This window comes from Chiloscyllium plagiosum, unplaced genomic scaffold, assembly GCF_037043375.1.
Source record: "Chiloscyllium plagiosum isolate Xiang-an unplaced genomic scaffold, Cpla_swu_hap1 HiC_scaffold_6, whole genome shotgun sequence".
NCBI classification, from domain to species: domain Eukaryota; kingdom Metazoa; phylum Chordata; class Chondrichthyes; order Orectolobiformes; family Hemiscylliidae; genus Chiloscyllium; species Chiloscyllium plagiosum.
In genome coordinates this window covers 107,551,059-107,574,221 of record NW_028270144.1, presented here as the reverse complement: position 1 = coordinate 107,574,221, position 23,163 = coordinate 107,551,059, and the positions used below count along the sequence as shown (strand labels likewise).

Below are 23,163 nucleotides of genomic sequence, written 5' to 3'. Positions count from 1 at the left end.
GTGCTGGAGTGGGAGTAGGATAGCCCCATAACCGCTCACCTCTGGGAAAGAAAACCACTTTAATATCATAGTCAAGAGGCTTAGTTCACCAGCAAGGGGAAAAATTGGAGGGGGATCAAGTTCAGACATCTGAAGATAAACATTGTAAGTGTGGTGGGAAGAAAGAATAGCAGTATTATTGGAGGGTGGAAGTGAAATAAAAGATGCCCATTTAGAAGCAAGGAAACTCAAACCCAAAGTATTTATAGCGATTAGGCTCTTGAACATTCACAAGTTCCATATTTATGATAAGGGCACTGCACAGAACAGTAATTGGATTGGTTTGGAATTGTACTGTTGGTTGGTTAGAATTAAAAATGGTATGAAAATACTCTTGATTTCAAGTTCAAAAATTCCATATTGGTTAAAGAGAGAGTTACCCTTTATAGAAAGCTGTGAATCCCTCTTTTGTCAGCATGATAAAGGCACAGTTTAAGGCACTGCCGTACTGGCCAGGAGCAGAGTTCATGTATCTGGTTTTTACCACATCAACGGGTGAAGCTACAATGGTTGTGCAGAATCCAGCACCAAAAGCAGCACAAAAGTGGCATGGCAGGTTATCTGCAATCAAAATCAGAATGATCAGTTTGTGCTATTAAAAGTTTTAGCCTTTTATACTGGCCATTGTGCAATGCTTACCAGTCATAAAATTATTCTTGATCAGCCCTTCTTTGATCAGATCATATGTCACTAGTTCGGAGCAGTTCACAATAGAATTTCGAATAATATTTGGCAAAGTACCTGCAAAAGTCAACCAATGCTTGTGACATTGGAATTAATCTCTTCATTGTGCACAAAATTGAAGTCATTCAACTTATTATGAATTCTATTGGCTCCTTTTAACTATTTTTAAAAAAGCAATGAGCTGACATTATTTTAAAAAGGTCAAAACCTGACAGTGATTAGTTTGTGGGTTTGGGGGCTTAAAAACTCATTGTGAATCAATTTCAGAAGTGGAGACCAGCTTCAAGTATTTTCAGCATTTTTTATTTCAGATTTTAGAGAGAAAAAAAAAGGAGTTAGTAGGGCTACAAAAGTGGCTATGAAAATGGCAGACAGTATTAAGGAAAATCCCAAGGCACTTTATACATGTACAAAAAGGAGCAATAATAGCTAGGGAAAGGGTAGGTCCGCTCAAAGACAAAGGGAATTTATGTGTGTGGAGCTACAGGATGTGGGCAAGGTCCTCAAATACTGCATTGGTATTCAAAGGAGAAGTGGATGAAGAGTCTAGAGATTGGTATGTTGATATAAAAACAAAGCATTAAAGGGTGGACAATTCCTCAGGACCTGATGAGATCTATCCCAGAATGCCAAGGGAATTGCTGAGATCTTGCACAAAAAAAATCTTTGTATTCTCCTTAGTTACAGGGGAGGTCCTAGAGGACTGGGGAAATAGCTAATGTTGTTCAGGAAGCTACAGGTCAGTGAGCTTTGTGTCAGCAGTTGGGAAATTAGGAGATTCTTAAGGAAAGCATTTACTCACATTTGGAAAAGCTATGGATTTATAGCAATGGGTAGCATAGCTTTGTATGGGGAAGGTTTTGTCTCTCAAATTTGAGTTTGAGGAAGTGACAAAGATAATGGATTAGGGCAGGGTGGTGGTCTACAAGGATTTTAACAAGGTCCCTCTGGACAGGCTGATACAAAAAGGTGAAGTCACATGGGATTCATAGTAGCTGGTAAACGTGAATACAGAATTGGCTTGGTCAGAAGAGTGGCAAAAGGGTGTTTTTTAAAAAGCTGAAAAATATGTGACCAGTGGGGTTCCACAAAACAGTTCTAGGAACCCTGTTTGAAATATCTACAAGTTTTATAGGTGACACAAGGATTGGGGGAAACTGTGGATAGGGAGGAGGATTGCCAGAGGATGCAAAAGAACAGATAGGCTGGAAACCGGAGCAGAGAAATGGCAGGTGGATTTTAATCCAGATACAGGAAGTGGCAGAACCCTCAACAGGAAAATAGCAACAACTGGATAAGGTGGTCAAGAAGGAATATGGCATCAGTTGTGGCAGACTATAGAAAATTGTCAAGTCATCTTGTCACTATAGAACTTTATGCAATATTCAAAATGTGGCCTAACTACAGTTCTGATCACCACACTATCAGAAGGATGTGGAGGCTTTGGAGAGGGTACAAAAACAGTTTACCAGGGTGTTGCCTGGTCAGGAGGGTATTAGCTATTACTAGAGATGGGACAAATTTGTTGGTTTTCAACGGAATGGGGTGGCACGGTCGTCCAATGATTAACACTGCTGCCTCATAGCACCAAGGACTTGGGTTCGATTCCAGCCTCGGGCGACTGCCTGTGTGGAGTTGCACGATCTTCCAGTCTGGAAGCCTCCAGAACCCAGGTTTCTTCTGGGTGCTCCGGTTTCCTCCCACAGTCCAAAGATGTGCTGGTTAGGTGAATTGGCCATGCTAAATTGCCCATAGCGTTCGGTCCATTAGTCAGGAGTAATTACAGAGTAGGTGAATGGGTCTGGGTGGGTTACTTTTTGGAGGGTTGGTGTGAACTTGTTGGGCCGCAGGGCCTGTTTTCATACTGTGGGGAATCTAAGAATTAGAGATGCAGATGAGCAACCTGATAGAAGTTTACAAAATTATGAGAGGCAATGTATAGAATGCATAGTCAGAGGTTTTATACCCCCCAGGGTAAACTGTCAATTAGTTAGGCTAAAGGTACTAATAGGAGAACGTTTAAAAACAGGAAGTGAGGGAGGCAAGTTTTTTTATTTTGAAAAAAAAGGTAATAAATGCCTGGAATTCACTGCCAAGAGATGTTGGAGGAGTTGGATACAATAGCAACATTGAAGAGGCATCTTGACAGATGCATGAATAGATCCAGGGAATAGAGACATGGACCATGAAGAGACAAGGGGTTGTGAGTGCAGACTTGGTGGGCCGAATGGCCTGTTCTTTCTTTGCAGTCCTGGTGCTTTGCCTTCAATCTAGGCAGTTTTTGCCATAAAATCCATAGTTTGCATCCACCTGTCTCAGCTAGGTTTTTTAAATTTGACAGTCTTTCCTTGCCTCTTCAGGAAGTTGTAGCAAAGCAAAACAAAATTGATTCAGTCATTGAGCAGCCAATATTAGACCCTAAATATTCCCACTTCAGCCCTTCAAAGTGCTAATTAATACAATTATCCCTCACAATGGTAATGGTGGAATGCAGACCAGTCTTTAACACTAGATCTAGTAACTCAAATCAACTAGGGAAACAGTAATAAAATGTATGAGACTTTCAGACCTTTCCACAATCCTGGAAGTCCTTCCTCCTTAGCGATTTTTCTGTAGGCGTTTATGGTCCCACTGTACCTCTTACGCACACCAGTTTGGTTAGATTGTGCTTGAAACCTTACTTTCACCACATCGGTTGGCTGTGCCATTGTGACTGCCAAGGCTCCTGTTGTGCAGCCAGCAAGCAAACGACTACCAATGGTAATAGCTGGGGATGGAAAAAGGCAAGGAGATGATTAGTGCAAGGAGAGGGAGGAGGGTCTGGAAATCATTTAAACTAGGACAGGATTTGGAGATGTCACCCACATGCATATTTGTGGGGTGAATTTGTACTTGCAGTTACATTGCACTTTGCTCAAAAGCTGCATGAATCTATAAAAGATTCTGTTAATTCACTTTTTAGATTAGAAATCAGCCTAAGTGGCACAGACACCAGCATATAGGGAGATACCAATTGTTAATGTGTTGAAGGTGTTATCAGCCCAGATAAAGTTAACCTGAGAATGTAACTTTTAAAAATGTTTTGAGATTTACATATGAAAGTAGTGAAATCATCATAGCCATTCTAACAGACGAGAGACTTAAACAATCAAGGTCTTTTTTAATGTATAATTTCAGTTACATCACACTGTAAACCTTTGCTACAAATTCTGTGTCTTACTATAGTGTACTCCACAACTACCTGAAGGAGCAGTCCTCCGAAAGCTAGTGCTTCCAATTAACCTGTTGGACTATAAATCAGGTGTAGTGTGATTTTTTTACCTTTAAATAAAAAGGACAGAGATTACCAAAAATCAAGGTTTGCTTGGACAGGTTCATAAAGGACAAAGAATGGTTAATTTGATATGGAAACATTGGGGTGACTGATTGCTTGTAGGGCAAATGTTACATTGCAGCTTGGAACAATAGAATAATAGCAGCATAGCCACCCTTCTGGGTAGAATCAGCTCATTGCACCTGGGCTGGTTCTTCCTCATACAAATAGCTCCACCCCCTTTTCCACAGCCCTGGAAAACATCTCAAAATCCCTTTCAAAATTTACATCTTGCCTTCACCAAATAGTACGTGCCACATTATAACTAGTCTTTAAAATATGGTCCTCTTCTCTTCTTTACCCCTCCCCCACCACTAGACTTTTTTTTAAAAAAAACCATCACTTCAATTCAGAATCCAGATGAAATGGCTTCTTCCTACTGACCTGATCAAAATCTCTAGTTTGAACATCAAATTATTTGTTTTTTTTAAAAAGGTTAGATCCAGCATTTCTAATATTTCATCAACTGAAGTTCCTTCATTCTTCCTTTTCTGATAAATCTGCTCCATAATTTTAAAATGTGCCAAAAACATATGTCATCTTTGAGACAATACTGCTGGTGAAGTCTAAAATCAGTGATTTATCATAAAAACCCTTGCTTTTGTATTCAGTGCCTCTATTACAAAAGCCAAGAGATTCTGTACTCTATCAACTAGTCACTGAAGTCTGCACAGACATTTGGTCTTATAAAATTGTACCATTTAGACTCAATTACTTTCCCTTAGAATATAGATCACCTCAATATTAAAATTCCATCGGTATCTATTGAAGCCTGATGAAGGGCTTTTGCCCGAAACATCGATTTTCCTGCTCCTCAGATGCTGCTTGACCTGCTGTGCTTTTCCAGCAACACAAACAACTACCCGTTAATTTTGCCCAGGCTTGTGCCCGGGAGTGGTTACTCCACTGTCACATGGGAATATTTACACCACAAAGCAATTAAACCATCAAAAGACAGGTCTATTTAAATAGTTGGAGATAATTGTATGCCCATTCAAGATGTTCAGTATGATGTCCTGTTTGAGGACATCTTGGGCAAGGTCAGCAATAGTGGCACAATGAATGCAGTCAAACAGTTTTCACTGCTGCCATGCACTTGCAGGTCAACTACACAGACTGTTGACCCAAGTACCGTTCTAGGAGTAAAGCAGTTCAATATTTTTGTCTTGAATCTCAGGCAAGCAAAGGGTACAGACAGTCCTTAGAATTTCTCTACAGCAACCATCACACTAGCATTCCAAACTTAGAAACACCTTCAACAGCAAAATGCAGTGTTGGTTTGACCATTGGCATCAGGAAGATAAGGTCTTCAGAATGGTTCAGGATGTTACCACACTAATCAGCTGTTAGCATTGATGGTGGGATATTGAAAGTAGTTTGCATTAAATCAGAAAAGCTGTAATTTGTTGCATTTGAAATGTGAAGAACTGACAAGAGCACCAAACAGCAAGGTTTACCAATCCCACATCTTCAGTACACTCTTCTACATTATAAGATGCAGACAATATCTACCCATATTGTGGCAATGTGCATCTTCCAGGTGGTGTACATTAACCCACTAAGGCTCCATTGACAGAACCTTCCCAAATGCTTATCTGCTACCAACTAAAGAGGTAAGGGCAGCATCTATATGGCAACACCTAATGCATGTCCATGTCCAAGCCACACACCAGCCTGATAATGGTACAAAAATCACCATTCACTGGTGAAACACAAACACCATTGAGTGTACCTACACTATATAGGCTGTACTGGCTGAAGTTAACAGCCATCATGCTCTCCAGGTGAATGAATATTGGCATAGCCAACAAATCCCTGAGCAAATAGAGGCTCAACAATTTCCACCTTCACTGTCTTAATCATATTCTCAGCTTTCCCTGGTACCAAGTTACCACCTCAATAGGAATCAGCAAGCTAACATCATGTGCTGGTTCTAATATCTACCAGGTAGCAGACTGCTACACCAAACGTGTCAGAGAATGCTACAGGCTCCTGAACCACACATTATGCTTGTCATAGTCAACTGTCACTGCACCAACCCTGCCTCAAGATGGAAGGTGCTCCTTTCAGGATGAGCTTATATCCATTATAAGCTCATCCTGTGGTTGGTACGGTGGCACAGTGGTTAGCACTGCTGCCTCACAGCACCACAGACCCGGGTTCAATTCCCGCCTCAGGCGACTGACTGTGTGGAGTTTGCACGTTCTCCCCGTGTCTGCGTGGGTTTCCTCCGGGAGCTCCGGTTTCCTCCCACAGCCCAAAGATGTGCAGTTCAGGTGAACTGGCCATGCTAAATTGCCCGTAGTGTTTGGTAAGGGGTAAATGTAGGGGTATGGATGGGTTACGCTTCGGCGGGTCGGTGTGGACTTATTGGGCTGAAGGGCCTGTTTCCACATTGTAATGTAATCTAATCTAATTATACTCATGCCTGAAGGTACTCACCATCAGATCCATTGGTGTAGAAGTGTTTGACAGAATCGTAAAGCCCAATACGCACTGATGCAAAGCTCATCTGACGTTGAAGACCAGCCACCAAGCCATTATAGAGACTTCTTGCTCCTTCAGTTTTCACAATTGTTACCATGGTACCAAAGACCCCTCTATACTTTGGAGAGGTCACATTGTTGATAGATTTGTATTCTCCTTGAATCTGAGTGTATGAACAAGACTTCTATAATTTCAGCCACAATCAAGTTGCTTATGTCTTTAAAAAAAAAGAGTTTCAAACAGTTCTTTCGTTTGCATTAGTCATTTATAAAGAAAAGAAAATGCTAAACTTTAATGAATGCAAGCCCCTGTCCTGTTATGCTGGGGAAGTTGCATTTCATGGAACATAAACAGTTCTAGATTATATGTGCCAAGGTCTCAGTGCTACAAACCACAGAGGTGCTGTTTGCCTTGGTTTCTGTATTGTGATACCACACCTTTGACAAGATCCTCCAGTCCCTCTGCAAGATCAGCATCAAGCAAAAGTGGAAACATACCAGTGACAATTCTGTCATGAAGGAAAATCCATCTTGATCGCATGGGGAGGTGATGGCCTCATGGTATTATTGCTGGACTGTTAATCCAAAGGCCCAGGTAATGTTTTAGGGACCCAGGTTCGAATCCTGCCATGGCAGATGGTAGAATTTGAATTCAACAAAAAAAAATATAGAATTAAGAATCTAATCATGACCATGAAACCAGTGTTGAAAAAACCCATCTGAATCACTACTAGTGTCCTAGCCAGCAATGTCCTCATCCATGAATAAAAAAAAAATCCATCCAGTCTCTAGACCAGGCCAAAGAGAAGGAGTGGAAGATTTACAATTGGGGTCAAAATTTGGTTAAAACCTTGTTCCATTATGCCCAAATGCTACACCTAGCATTCATAGAGTCATAGAGACAGCATGCAAACAGACCCTTCAGTCCAACCCGTCCATGCTGTCCAGATATCCCAACCCAATCTAGTCTCACCTGCCAGCACCCGGCCCATATCCTTCCAAACCCTTCCTATTCATATACCCATCCAAATGCCTCAAATGTTGCAATTGTACCAGCCTCCACCACTTCCTCTGACAGCTCATTCCATACACGCACCACCCTCTGCGTGAAAAAGTTGCCCCTTAGGTCTCTTACATCCAGCACTTCCTCCTCTGCAATATGAACATTTTGCAAGGTGTCACCATCTATTTCTCTGCAGTCTATCTTCCACATCCTTTGCCACAGGAAATACTGATGCAAAATATTCATTTAGTATCTCCCCCATTTTCTGCTGCTCCATACAAAGGCAATCTAGGCTTCAACCTATCTACTCTGGCAGACAGCTATCAGGACTGTGACGATCTTTGAAAGACTTCAGATTTTATCCAGAAGGTAACTAATCCCAGTATTATCCTAATCTTTCCCTAACCACAGGCAGAATGGCTCTTCAGCTTTCTTAGAAGACAGAAGACATTTCTTTAGACCAGATACAAGGAGACAGGCTAAATGTTCAACCATAGATTTTGCTACCTTCCCCCACCCTCCTCTGACTTAACACCTCCACCCCCACCCACCTATTGTGCTCTATGTTACTTTCTCCCCACCCCCACCATTTATCTTTCCACTCTGCAGGCATCCTGCCTCTATTCCCGATGAAGAGCTTTTGCCTAAAACAACGATTTTCCTGCTCCATGGATGCTGCCTGACCTACTATGCTTTTCCAGCACCACTCTAATCTAGACTCTGGTTTCCAGCATCTGCAGTCCTTGTTCTTACCATATTAATAACAAGTCAGGGCAGGGACTTCTGAAGAGCCAAAATAAGTTGTCCACCTCAACCAAAGAGATGCCTGTTTCCAACAGTTAAAAGATTGTTGGGCAATGTCAATTCTGACAGGTTAGAGATAGTACAAGTGACCTACAAGTTCCTGAAGAAATATACAATGGAATACCAGAGATGCATTGGACTCAGTCAGGAAGTTATCTGCAGTCCAACAGTACTCTTGCTCAGGCAATTATTTAAACAGGTAACTAACACATTTGTTTCAAATGGAAGTTTTGAAATTTTTGTTAACCCGTGAGTTCCAAAGGTCAGACACTAAGTACAACTAGGTTGCAAAAGGATTTGGGTTGAAAAATGTCAACTCAGTCAAAAATAAGGAGGACTTCACCTGATAAAGAGCAGTGCTGCAAAAGCTTGCAAATTTCAATAAACTTGTTGGACTATAACCTGGTGCCTTGTGACTTCTGATTTTATAATTGCAAATGGTTGCCTTATCATGCCTGTCCTGATAAGTGAAAAAATACCATTTACATTCTACTTTGAAACCAAGAACAAGATCCAAAGCTAATATCAAATCTTAAAACTTGGCATAGCTAATTCTCCCCAGTTCTTTCCTGTAAACTGAAGTCTTGACAAATTAGAACTTGGATTTCTTGTCAAGCACTTGCTCTGAAAGTCGGACAGTTTTTTTTTATAAAAACTTTCAGTGGAGAAAGTTGAGCTTTTCTTGAACTGTTCAGCATTTCTTCCCTGGAAAAGAAGAAATTAGATTTGCTTCTGATACCAGTCAGCTCTCCTCTGAACTGCCTGAAAACGTTCTCTTTTCGAACAACTTACAATAGAACCAATCCTCAATTATGCCAAACCAAAAACAAGCAAATAAATTTTAATTTTTATACTACCTGTCCCTAAGCCAACATAGTATAAACAAGCATCCATTAACACTCCAGGGGCCCTGGGCTCTGTCACACTGGGTTAGGTCACTTTCAGATAGACTGACTTACATACTTTTCTAAAGTGTTTTAAAAGCCATCCTCATATTCCATATTTTCATAGCTTGTAAAGACTCCATAGTTCTTGAAGACTGGAAAGTGGAAGTTTGGATTGCTGTACTGCAGAGAATGAACTAATTTAATACATTTAAGTGAATCTCACTTCCAGTTCTGGTTACACAAGGGCACGTGAGCTTTGGGGAAGTTGGATTAGATACTTTGAGGCAAGCTGGTACAGATCTCCTTGGGTTGGAAAAAAACTGTCAAGCAAGAGGTTTTGGATTGGTTTCAACTTGCAGTTTGTTAGAACTGAGAAAGGAGCAGCAGGCATCCCCCCACTCCACCCCCCAGCAGAAAACCAGCATTAGAAGTTCAAAAAGAGAAGAACTTAGAATAATCAGCAAAATCCTAGGACTAGCTAGCTAGCTACCAAGTTTGGAGGATCACTGCAGATGACAACAGGATTGCATTACCAAAAAACAGAACTGAGAGAAAGTCACTCAATTCCCCCCTTGTCAGACTGTTCCTTTTGCATAGATGGTTTTCAATCCCATCTCCCTGCAAGTGTTTGCCTTGTCAGTCCTATTTGAGGAAGGTGTGTGTTTGAATTTAAAGAGGATATGGTTCAAAATTTGAATATTCTTAATTACTGATCAGTTTGCTATACTTTAGAGGATACATATCCAATAAGATTTCTATGTTCTTGCTAGTTGATGAAACCTGGAGATTTTTTAAAAATCTAGTGAATAGTTGCATTATCATTACACTAGTGATTAAATAGATACTATCTTACAAGTCATCACAAAATGTAAAAAACTAGGTTTGATTGTCAGTGCATTCTTCCTATCAGGATCTGAACAATGCAAGTCAGACAAAAAAAAAAGGCAAGGTACTGCAGATGCTGGAAATCTGAAATAAAGAGATCATTTAGAGAAACACCAGGTCTGGTAGCATCCGAGGAGAGCAAGAAATCATTTCCAGTGCAGAAGGACACTTCAGTTCTGAAGAGTCAATGTAAATTTAGACACATCATTAGGGCACGGACAGGAAAGTCAATTCAAGACCACAACCAGGTCGGCCATGACCTTAAAAGGCAGAGTAGACTGTAGTGCTGAAGGTGTCATCTCATCCAGTTTCAAAACCAAGGCAACCATTTTTGCTATCAAAGCGTACAAGTTCCAAATTCTTGCCATGATGTAACACTTTTGCGAAAAACAGGGTGCCTCATCACATTGACATAACACTTTCCAAACAAGACTGTTGATTGAAGGTTACCAATTCTGTTTATTGTCTGAATCCTTACACATTTAGAAGGCCCTTGAAGCCAAATTCCAATCTTAAATTGTCTAGAAGCAAACTGCTTAAATGCCACAGAATCTCAAAGGGGAAAATAATTGACTTGCATCATAAAAAGATACCCAAGAGTTTCCCTTTTCCATACGAATAGAACATTGTCTAGCTGAATTCCAACAAAGATTTTAAAAAAAAAGAGAAATAGCATACCCTCAATGCATTAAATTATTGACAAATATTTGTTGGACTTCCATAACCTTTATGAAATCAATTGCCTCTGCAGGCAGTTTGAAAAATAAGAACAAATCCTCCCTGCAACCAACAAACTAAACACATGGCCAACAAAGCTAAAATATTTTCCAGATTACTTTTCCTGCTGTGGGGGTCTACTTTAATATCATTATCCCCAAGCCCTGATGTTCCATCTGAAGGGATACTTCCTCATACTTAGCCATCTTCAAGGGAAGACTTGCTATTATTCCCTATCAGGGAAGTAGAAACCAAAATTCTTTCAATATAAATCAACTAAATTTGATTTATTGGCAACTATCAAACTTTTTCTGATCATACTTGGCTCTTATTTCTAAAACTGTCCAACATAACCAAGCTATGGCCCCTATTTACCTTCCTATCTCTTTCGGGGCTACTTTAGGTCCGCTCTCTAATGGTTAGAGAATCCATCAATAGTACTTATTGTTTCTGGAACAAATGGTCATCCCCAGATTCAGCAGTGATTCACAACAGCTTTCTATTATAAAGTCAGCATAGAAACAAATCCTTTGGTCCAACTTGTTCATGCTAACCAGGTATCCTAAATTAGAGTCACATTTGTCAGCACTTGGCCCATATCTCTTCCCATTCATATACCCATCCAGATGCCTTTTAAGTGTTATTGTACCAGCCTCCACCACTTCCTCAGGCAGCTCACTCCATACACATAACACCCTCTGAAAAAAATGCCCTTAATCTTTTAAATCTTTCCATACTTGCCTTTAATCTAGACCCCCACATCGGTTTTGAGTGCTGCTGGAAAAGCACAGCAGGTCAGGCAGCATCTGAAGAGCAGAAAAAAAAACGACGTTTCTGGCAAAAGCCCTTCATCAGGAATGAGGACTTCTGCTCGAAACATTGATTTTCCTGCTCCTCAGATGCTGCCTGACCTGCTGTGCTTTTCCAGCACCACTCTAATCTAGACTCTGATCTCCAGCACCCACTTTTGCCCAGTTAAAACCTATGTGCTCTAGTTTTGGACTTTTTGTTCAGTACTGATCAGATTCCCTTAAGAGACACATGTAGACTTGCCTCCTCCCATTCTTATTTTTGCATTCCAATCATAATTACTCAATTGTTTAAGTTTTTTTTCTTCATGTTAACATTGATTCTTCCAGTAGTTTCTTAAATCAGTTTGTAATTCTCAACTCTCCTACCAATGAAGCAGTTTCAATATGCTCTCTAGACTACTGACTGAGTACTTATCAAATCTCCTCACAACCCTCTCTCCTCAAGGAAAGGACCCTACAGTTTTCAATCCATCCATGAATTGGCAGTCATCCAGAATCATTTTCTCAAATCGTCTATAATTCATTCAAATATGATGCCAGAATATTTCAGACAAGGTGAACTACTTTATAAAATATTTACCATGTGATCCAAGTCTATTTAGAAAGCACAGGATTTCATAATTGTTCTTAGACTTGACCTACTCTTGGGAAATAAGGCAGGGCAGGTGACTGAGGTGTCAGTGGGGGAGCACTTTGGGGCCAGCGACCATAATTCTAATCGTTTTAAAATAGTGATGGAAAAGGATAGACCAGATCTAAAAGTTGAAGTTCTACATTGGAAAAAGGCCAAATTTTGACAGGATTAGGTAAGAACTTTCAAAAGCTGATTGGAGGCAGAGGTTCGCAGGTAAAGGGACAGCTGGAAAATGGGAAGCCTTCAGAAATGAGATAACAAGAATCCAGAGAGTTTATATTTCTGTCAGGGTGAAAGCGAAGGCTGGTAGGCATAGGGAATGCTGGATGACTAAAGAAATTGAGGGTTTGGTTAAGGAAGAAGGAAGCATATGTCAGGTACAGACAGGATAGATCGAGTGAATCCTTAGAAGAGTATAAAGAACATAGGAGAATACTTCAGAGGAAAATCAGGAGGGCAAAACGGGGACATGAGATAGCTTTGACAAATAGAATTAAGAAGAATGCAAAGGGGTTTTACAAATATATTAAAGGACAAAAAGGGTAACTAGGGGGAGAATAGGGCACCTCAAAGACCAGCAAGGTGGCCTTTGTGTGGAGCCACAGAAAATGGGGAGATGCAAAATATTCATTTAGTATCAGTATTTACTGTGGAAAAGAATATGGAAAATATAGACTGTAGGGAAATAGATGGTGACATCTTGCAAAATGCCCAGATTACAGAGGAGAAGTGCTGGATGTCTTGAAACAGGTAAAGGTGCATAAATCCCCAGGACCTGATCAGGTGTACCCGAGAACTCTATGGGAAGCTAGAAAAGTGATTGCTGGGCCTCTTGCTGAGATATTTGTATCAGATAGTCACAGGTGCGGTGCTGGAAGACTGGAGATTGGCAAACATGGTGCCACTGTTTAAGAAGGACAGTAAAGACAAGCCAGGGAAATATAGACCGGTGAGCCTGATGTCGATGGTGGGCAAGTTGTTGGAGGGAATCCTGAGGGACAGGATGTACATGTATTTGGAAAGGCAAGGACTGATTCGGGATAGTCAACATGGCTTTGTGTGTGGGAAATCATGTCTCACAAACTCGATTGAGTTGTTTGAAGTAGTAACAAAGAGGATTGATGAGGGAAGAGCAGTAGATGTGATCTATATGGACTTCAGTAAGGCGTTCGACACGGTTCCCCATGGGAGACTGATTAGCAAGGTTAGATCTCACGGAATAAAGGGAGAACTAGCCATTTGGATACGGAACTGGCTCAAAGGTAGAAGACAGAGGGTGGTGGTAGAGGGTTGTTTTTCCAGATTGGAGGCCTGTGACCAGTGGAGTGCCACAAGGATCGGTGCTGGGCCCTCTACTTTTTGTCATTTACATAAATGATTTGGATGCGAGCATAAGAGGTACAGTTAGTAAGTTTGCAGATGACACCAAAATTGGACGTTTAGTGGGCAGCCAGCAAAGAGGGTTACCTCAGATTACAACAGGATCTGGACCAGAGGGCCAACGGGCTGAGAAGTGGCAGATGGAGTTTAATTCAGATAAATGAGAGGCGCTGCATTTTGGGAAAGCAAATCTTAGCAGGACTTATACACTTCATAGTAATGTCTTAGGGAATGTTGCTGAACAAAGAGACCTTGGAGTGCAGGTTCATAGCTCCTTGAAAGTGGAGTCACAGGTAGATAGGATAGTGAAGGTGGCGTTTGGTATGCTTTCCTTTATTGGTCAGAGTATTGAGTACAGGAGTTGGGAGGTCATGTTGCGGCTGTACAGGATATTGGTTAGGCCACTGTTGGAATATTGTGCGCAATTCTGGTCTCCTTCCTATCGGAAAGATGTTGTGAAACTTGAAAGGGTTCAGAAAAGATTTACAAGGATGTTGCCAGGGTTGGAGGATCTGAGCTACAGGGAGAGTTGAACAGGCTGGAGCTGTTTTCCCTGGAGCATCGGAGGCTGAGGGGTGACCTTATAGAGGTTTACAAAATTATGAGGGGCATGAATAGGATAAATAGGCAAAGTCTTTTCCCTGCGGTCGAGGAGTCCAGAACTAGAAGGCATAGGTTTAGCGTGAAAGGGGAAAGATATGAAAGAGACCTAAGGGGCAACCTTTTCATGCAGAGGGTGGTACATGTATGGAATGAGCTGCCAGAGCATGTGGTGGAGGCTGGTACAATTGCAACATTTAAGTGGCATTTGGATGGGTTTAGGAATAGGAAGGGTTTGGAGGGATATGGGCCGGTGCTGGCAGGTGGGACTAGATTGGGTTGGGATATCTGGTCGGCATGGACGGGTTGGACCGAAGGGTCTGTTTCCATGCTGTACATCTCTATGACTATGACTCACTTTCTCAGCTTGCTCTCCACGTCCAGCTAAGGGGAAAAAATGTTAATATACTATTTCCTTGTCTGCTGTAGAAAGATACTAAAAGAGTACTGGCTTGTTAACATCCCTGTTGTTAGATTCTTGCAATCTGTGTTTTTGGGTCAAATTCAATGCAACCTAGACTGGGATTGGGTGGGGGATAAGGAGAAGAAAAAAAAGAGTTAATACAGATCACTGGAGTTCTGAAAAAGTCATACCAGACTCAGCACATTAACTGTTTTGTTCTCCATAGATTCTGCCAGACCTGCAGAGTTTCTCTAGCATTTGTGCTTTTATTTCAGAGTTCCAGCATCCACACTAATTCGACTTTACCAGATTTCTCTCAGGTTAGCAGTGAGTCTGACTCACTGACAGAAACACAGGTAATTGATTCAATAGGAGTTTTGATTTCACATTAATGCTTTTCTCCATTTTGGGAGAACCCACTGTTATAGTCTTGTATAGTAGAAGATTGTGGTAATGAAGTAATAACAATAAAAAGAAAAGCTTTACAAGAGATATAGGTATCAACATTGTCAAACATTAACTTTACCTGCAACCTGACTTTGGTGGTATCAAGAGGGAATGTAACAAGATCAGCCACACAAGCTGCTGCACCAGCACAAAGAATCTTTACGCCATTTGTTGGAGGCACATCTGTCGGTTTTAATCCAACCATGTTCAAGTGCAGCCTTCATGCAGATGCCTGGGAAATTAAAACTCTTGTACATCCATTGTTCACCAAGCAAGCCTACAAGAAAGCAATATTGACAGCAACAAATCCCTCGGTTTTGCTTTTTGCAAGGATAGCAAAAAACCAGAGCACATTCAAGTAATATTTGCAGCTTATTCTCAGGTGGTGAGAAACATTAATTTAAAAAGTGATTCAGTGACTTAAAGTTGTTTTCCTTAGGAAAATGAAAATGGAAAACCCAATTTAGGAAATTGCAGACAACAGAATCCACACCATACACACAATACGTGCATTTCCCCATTCCACCTGAAGTTGCATGATCGCCAGAGAGGACAAAAGTATCCAGTTCAATTTGGGAGGAGACTTCAACACACCTGGCATTCATCATTGACTAGGACCAGAAGTGTAACTGGACCAGCATACAGCAAGTAATAACTGAAGTTGGCCCACCAACTCAAGTCTGTTCTGCCAGTTATTGATATGGTGGTTGATAGGATAATCCTCAACCCCACTATCCTGCCATATTCCTATATGGATTAAAAAAAAAGTCAGTTTATCTCAGCCTTGAACATACTTAAATGACCCAGCTTCTATCTTCCACTTTGGCAAAGAATTCCAGAGATACACTACCCACAGAAGACATTCCTTAGTGTCCCAAATGGACAATCCTGTAGTCATATGCCCTTATGTATCTAGATTTTTCCATAAGCTAGAATAATTTCTCAACATCTTGCCAAGACCCCCACCTCCCATTCTCCAAAACTTCAATGAGACAGACCTAACCTACTCAAATCTCTCAGAAGAGAATCCTTCCATACCTAGGATCAACTAGTGAATTTTCTGTATTCTGCCTCCAATGCCAATACACTAGTCATCTGATAAGGGGATCACTCTTTTCTAAATGCAATCAAACTAGTACCTTGTACGGTTTTTGGAAGACTACCTAGTTGTTACAGAAATTAGGAGCAGGAGTAGACCATTTGATCTTTTCAGCCTGCACTGCCATTCAATACTGTTCACTACAATGGGGTGGCCCAGTGGTTAGTACTGCTACCTCAGCACCAGGGACCCAGGTTCAATTCCAGCCTGAGTGACTGTGTGGAGTTAGCATGTATTATCTTAGATTTATGTAAAGTAACTTATCAAAAGCCTTTTGAAAATGTTAACATATCGCATCCACTGGTTTCCCTTCAACTATCCTGCTTGTTAGCTTCTAAAAATTCTGGTAAATTTGTCAGGCATTACCTCGCTTCATGAAGCCATACTGTCTCTGCTTGAAAAAAAAAGTGTTATACAATTCCAAATGCTTCACTATTAGATCCTTTATAATAAACTAATATTTTCCTAATGATAGTTGTTATCTATTTTCTGTCTCCTCTTTTGGAAGAAAGGTGTTAATTTGGCTGCCTTCCAATCCTCCAAGATGGTTACCATAAATACAAGAATGGATCAAGACCTGGAAATTTAGTCAGGAGTGACACTGATTCAACCTGGACTCTCCAAAACCCATCCACCATCTACAAAGAGGTAAAATCAGGAGCGTGATGGAATACTTGCCACTTGCCTGGAAAATTTAAACTTCAACACTGCAAGTAGCTTGACACCATCAGGGATAAAGCAGTGACTTAAACATTTACAGAGCATGTGGTGGAGGGAGTTCAAGTATAAAATATACATCAGAAACTCAAACTAGCTCTATCCAACAGCACCACCCAAACTCATTATGTAGGTTCTGCAAGGGTAAAGGGAATAGATGCACGTTTCTCCCCAAGCCATACATTATCCAGATTTGGAAAAACAGTGTTAGGACCCATGCTAGTTTTTCATTTTATTCCTTTATCAATTTTGGTTTGGAGCGGTGAACTGAAAACTTGAGCTAAAGATAATGTTTTGAGCCAGTGGATAACAACTAGTGTTTAAAAAAAAACACAGACAAAGCAATCTTTTGTTTATTTTGGAGGCGAGGCCTAGAAGTTAATGGCATCAAAAAGATGCTTCATCAGCAAAGAACATGATGTTTACAAAACAGAAAGCAGAAGTTGGCTATTAACCAAGTCAGTAAATGGGAAGTGGTTCTAGCAAGTCTGGAAGGCCTTATGCTCAAGCAAGTGGCAAATGTTGAATGGTAACTGGAACCTTATGTAGGAGGCATTCAATCCATCAGGAAGGGGCTAGAGTTTAAACTGTTTTCTGGCTGTTGGTGCTTCAGCAGGTAGATGTGAAAATTCCTTGCCTAACCTCCCACGAGAAGCTCAGAATAGAAAATTAAAGTTTAACTATTACTACCTTTATAGGAGTAAATTACAACAGAGACCCAAGATTGATACCTTTAGAGAAAAAAAAAAACATCTAGGCCTGTGGAGCACCAGGTCATGAAAATGTCAGAATCCCTGCAGTGTGGGAGCAGGCCAGTCTATCAAGTTCACACTGACCCTTTAAAGAGCATCTCACCAAGACTCCTGGAGCGTGCCCACACAGACAGAGGGAGGTCTATGGAATTTGCACATAGTCACCTGAGGGTGGAATCAAATCTGAGTCCCTGGCAATATGAGGCAACAGTGCTAATCACAGAGCCAACACGTAACCCCATCTGGCCATTTAGTTATTTTCTTTTATCCCCTCGGTGTCGATCTATCTTTTGCATGAATGGAGCTAAAAGCAATAGGTTTTTGGGTTGATAGCATAGATCCATTAGATTTTTAAAATGTTTGCTGTACTTATTGTATTGCTAAAAGAGACTTAGCAATGTATACAAATCAGTGTCTGGAATTGGTTATTTAAGAAGTCTGGCTAACAACCATTGGGGATCAATTTTGAGGATCTTTGAAGGTTTTAACTTCACTGTAATGCAAAGGCAGAGGTAGAAAGGCTGACCTGGGTCATCTGTCTGCCTGTGTTCTAACATCTAGAGCTTCTTAGTATGAATGTGGACATACAGTCAATACAAAACAGTGGTTCAAGAAAAAGTATTTTGCCAATAAACTAAGATTGTTGACTCTAGTGCACAGGAGCAGAACTACCAGAGAAGCTCAACAGATCTGGCTGCATTGGTGGAGAAGATTCTGAAAGAAGGGTCAGTGCACTCAAAACATTAACTCTACTTTCTCTCTATTAGATGCTGCCAGACCAGTGGTGTTGTTCCAGCAATTTTTTTTCTGTTGCTTCAGTCTTTAACATTTTGTTTTGTTGGCAATAATCTAGGTTCTTCACTTATTCAGACCCTCTCAGAGGGTCCTGTACATAAATGAATATTCCCAATCCAAAATTTTCAGAGTGTTTTCAGTTAATAGGGAGGAGTTTCTTGTTACTCAAGAAAAAAAAACAGACTACAGTGAACACCTCATTAAATTTTTAAAAACCTGATTTCTAAAAAGTATTGTGCACATTGCCTTTGGCAAGTCTAAACATTAGCTGGTTTCCATGTCCAAAGCCAGGACCATGATTGCAAGTGTTCACTAATCCTTAGCATGGCAACAAGTTTTATCGTTTGCTAACAGGGTAAAGATATGGATTTTGAAGGGGCTTGCAGTGAAGTGGCAGCATCCTTACATCTAAGCCAGGAGAGCTGGGATCAAGTCCCATTTGCCCAAAAGAGAGTCATGACTGAACAGGTTCATTAAAAATATCTAAAGACAGGATATGCTAAATGTAAGAATGTTGCTGAAGACTTTAAAAAAAAAGGCAAGAAAGGAGGAAAAAGTATTGTACTGAAGGGACGTATAGTCAATTGGCCAGCCTTAATCACTGCTTTATCATAGCCATATCTACAATTAAATAATCAGTTAAGATTTAGCAGGTTTAGGGGCTATTTATGTTTAACTGTTTAAATTAATGAAGTAGTACCAAGATAGTTAATCCATAAAATGAGAATTTTCTTACCTAACAATGTCGAGATCACTGACAAGTGAGATAGTAGACCCTAACGCTTAAAAGAAATGACTCCAAAACGATTAAGCATTCCTTCAAGTTCTTACCCTACACGCTAGTAAACAGGCTGCCTCGATATCTATTTATGCATCTTGACGGGGAGGGGCATCGATTGAGTGTGAGCCTGTTAAAGACGGGTGTAGAGTTTGTAACTTCAATCTATTGCTCACGAGTGAAGACTTGTCTCCTACTGCCCTATTGGTCCCATTAGTACCAGAACCTGATCAAATTGGATCGTAGTCCGATCTGAGGAGATCAACTTGGGTTTTTTTTCTACTCCAGACTGGGTTTGCTGCTTGTTCCTGAACATATCTGTTTGAATAGTTCAGGTTTGTGACCTGTTGGATAGGTTTCGGTTCCGGTAGAATGGTTCCTCGGGTTTTTAAAGTAAGACATACCTGGAGAGGGCGTGGATGGAGAAGAGGCAAATAGTTATTGTTTAGCATATTTAACTCCAGGCATCCATCCAATTATAGATTAATTAATTTGCACTCACGATACCAATCCAGTTTGGTTTGCACATCCACAATTTAAATGGATAGCTAAGTGACATGTTCTGATATTAATTGGATATTGTCGATACTATAATGTTCTCGTTTGCATGATTCATTGTAAGGTAATATTAACACGGGTAGAATGAACCAAATTTTAAATACATACACAAAAGCTAGGGTATGTTTTCAAATTTATAATTATTTGGATTTTGAAACGTATATATTTTCAATTTGCAGAATTATTTTTAAATTAATTTAATTTAATTAAGTTCTTGCGGTTGAGATCGGGTTGATAAACAAAGGCTTGAAACAATTTCTACTTCCAACAATATGCTAATTTTACTCATCATTTTTGTTAAGAGCCTTGTGACATTACTAGCCTGTGGTTAAAGAGCGCCGGGCCCAGCTATGTGCAAACTCCCTCGGACCATTCAGATGCTGAAATCGACAGACTTGTCTGCAAACAGGTCTACTTTTTACAAAAAGATAAACATAATCCAATTTAAGGCGATGTCAATTGTTTATAGCTGGTTATTATAGATGATTGGAGCGTGATGAAGAATGGTAGTATCTCCGATTGAATTCCTGTATCAACTGTCACGGAGTCTACCTCCTTGTTAATCCCATGTCTGGTGTAGCCTGGTATAAAATGGGCTTATGACTTCACCTAAGAAGTGGTAGTGCCCCTGTCTTTGTGCCAGGAGGCCTGGGTTCAAGTCCCATCTACTCCAGAAGTGCACAAAAAACCCAAAACAGGCTGATTAAAAATTATCCATAACTAATAGAGAGAGATGCCCATCATGATCCTTAATAGACTGTGGCTAATTATCTGCCTAACGCCATTCTTATTCAAGGAAGAACACCAGAATGAATTAGTGTGTTTGTGTTCACACTGAGTGGTTGCAATCCTCTTTTGGCTGTTTGGGGATTGCTTCTCAATTGTTTTGGTTTCACTTCAGTCCCCACTCCTGATCTCTGGTTTGAAGTAGTCAGGGACAGGAATCCAAAAGTTGGGATATCATATTGTGGCTGAAAATGTGTTGCTGGAAAAGCACAGCAGGTCAGGCAGCATCCAAGGAACAGGGGAATTGACGTTTCGGGCATGAGCTCTTCTTCAGGAATTTGTTTCTCCTGTTCCTTGGATGCTGCCTGACCTGCTGTGCTTTTCTAGCAACACATTTTCAGCTTTGATCTCCAGCATCTGCAGTCCTCACTTTCTCCTCAAAGATATCATGTTGTGGGCCTGTTTTTGGGTTGGACAAGTTAGCCATCTTCTGGTCCAAGCTGAATGCTGCTGGGTGTAATCATTCTGTCAGCCCATGTCTTTCCTGTTGTCTTGACTGCACTCCGCTACAGAGAAGGAGCACCCAGTATCTGTTAGTATAACTGAGACTCTTTGCAATAAATAGGGAAATTGGTATTTGGAATGGATGTGCAGAATGTCATTTAGCTTATATGTTTTACTCTTCCTTTTGCTTAGCATAGAAAGAAATACAACTAATAAGAGACACTGTTACTTCAAAATCAAAATGCTGCTGATATTAGAAAAGGTTAGACAATATCCAGGGAGAGAGACATTGATTTAAAAGGCATTGACCTGAGCACCATTTCGGTTTTACTTCATGTTGATGGGGAAATCCTGTATATCTTCAGTAATGCCATGGCTTTTTAAAAGATTGTCCACTTCTTTTGTAGACTATATAATCTGAACTTCTGTAAGGCTCATAGCTCCTTGAAAGTGGATTCGCAGTTAGATAGGATAGTGAAGAAGGCATTTGGTATGCTTTCCTTTATTGGTCAGAGTATTGAGTACAGGAATTGGGAGGTCATGTTGCGGCTGTACAGGACATTGGTTAGGCCATTGTTGGAATATTGCATGCAACTCTGGTCTCTTTATTGGAAAGATGTTGTGAAACTTGAAAGGGTTCAGAAAAGATTTATAAGGATGTTGCCAGGGTTGGAGGATTTGAGCTATAGGGAGAGTTGAATAGGCTAGGGCAGTTTTCCCTGTAGTGTCAGAGGCTGAGGGGTGACCTTATAGAGGTTTATAAAATCATGAGTGGCATGGATAGGATAAATAGGCAAAGTCTTTTCCCTGGGATTGGGGAGTCCAGAACTAGAGGGCATAGGTTTAGGGTGAGAGGGGAAAGATATAAAAGAGACCTAAGGGGCAGTGGGTGGTACGTGTATGGAATGAACTGCCAGAGGATGTGGTGGAGGCTGGTACAATTGCAACATTTAAAAGGCATCTGGATGGGTATGTGATTAGGAGGGGTTTGGAGGGATATGGGCCAATTGCTGGTAGGTGGGACTACGTTGCGTTGGGATATCTGGCCTGCCTGGACGAGTTGGACTGAAGGGTCTGTTTCTGTGCTGTACATCTCTATGACTCTATAAAAGATTTAATTTCTATACTTAAGGACCGTGCAATGTCTGCATGTGGAAAATACCAAGGGCTGGTGTTCAGCATTTTGTTGTGAATGTGCACTTCATGTCGCAATGTATAATTCGATGTCGCATCCTTTTGTAGTTTTATAACAAATGAATTTACATTATTTGCTAAGTCCATGATTATTTTGAGATTCATACAGTTTTCACTTATGATTTAAGTTCAATTTTTATTACTCCCCCCTCCCTCATCTGGTCCATCTCTAATTCCTCCCTTTCCTCGACATCTGTTTCCATTTCTGGGGATAGGCTGGCCACCAATATCCCCTACAAACCTGCTGACTTCCACAGTTACCTTGACGAGAGTCCTCACACTCACTCTCATCACCATCACCATCCAAGGTCCTAAACACACCTTCCAGGTGAAGCAGTGATTTACCAACCCTTCACTCAATCTAATGTTCTGCATTCACTGCTCACAATGTGCTCTCTTCTACATTGGAGAAACAAAGCGCAGACTGGGTGGCCACTTTGAAGAATACTTGTGTTCTGTCTGCCAAAAAGAATCTGAACTTCCAGTTGTTTGCCATTTCAGTACACCACTGTGTTCCCTGGCCAACATCTGTTTCAAGCTTGCTGTGGTTCGCCAACAAAGCTCAGCAAGCTGGAAGAACAGCATCTCATTTTACACTTGGAAACTCTGCAGTTTTCTGGACTCAATATAGAGTTCAACAACTTAAGGGCTTGAGGGACCTTCTCCCCTGTCCTTCCCCCAACACCACACACCAGGCTCTGTCATCACATGGGCTGTTACAACAAACAACCCATTGTCAGCTACTAATTTTCCTGTCTGGGAGTAGCAGGAGACAGCAGAGGTGACTTTGGGACCAGGAGGTTGGCGGGAAGGTAAGTGAACAGTATAATTACTTATCTTCAAAGCCTGCGGCCTTTTTCCTGTCTCGGAGCAGCAGGAGACAATG

General features: G+C 40.9%; 2 protein-coding genes across 5 annotated transcripts in view; one reads left to right on the top strand and one right to left on the bottom strand.

The window, feature by feature from the left end:
- The window catches only part of LOC122550856 (dicarboxylate carrier UCP2-like), a 34,915-nt gene extending 15,384 nt beyond the window's left edge, over positions 1-19,531 (bottom strand). Inside the window, exons 1-6 of one of the 3 annotated variants that reach the window (XM_087988328.1) lie at positions 19,254-19,531; positions 15,234-15,431; positions 6,539-6,746; positions 3,293-3,490; positions 679-780; positions 420-600 (exon numbers count right to left, since the gene is read on the bottom strand). In XM_087988328.1, the coding sequence (XP_087844454.1) occupies positions 420-600; positions 679-780; positions 3,293-3,490; positions 6,539-6,746; positions 15,234-15,359 (815 nt within the window). In that variant the 5' untranslated portion in view covers positions 15,360-15,431; positions 19,254-19,531. The remainder of the gene's footprint in view (positions 1-419; positions 601-678; positions 781-3,292; positions 3,491-6,538; positions 6,747-15,233; positions 15,432-19,253) is intronic. The other 2 variants (XM_043692204.2, XM_043692203.2) reach the window with 2 other exon arrangements.
- c2cd3 (C2 domain containing 3 centriole elongation regulator) overlaps positions 1-23,163 on the top strand; it is a 222,277-nt gene that overhangs the window by 182,763 nt on the left and 16,351 nt on the right. The window contains exons 33-34 of one of the 2 annotated variants that reach the window (XM_087988324.1): positions 3,949-4,024; positions 6,531-6,650. In XM_087988324.1, coding sequence (XP_087844450.1) covers positions 3,949-4,024; positions 6,531-6,568 — 114 coding nt within the window. In that variant the 3' untranslated portion in view covers positions 6,569-6,650. Of the gene's footprint in view, positions 1-3,948; positions 4,025-6,530; positions 6,651-16,761; positions 16,902-23,163 lie in introns of those variants that run through there. The other variant, XR_015757475.1, reaches the window with a different exon arrangement.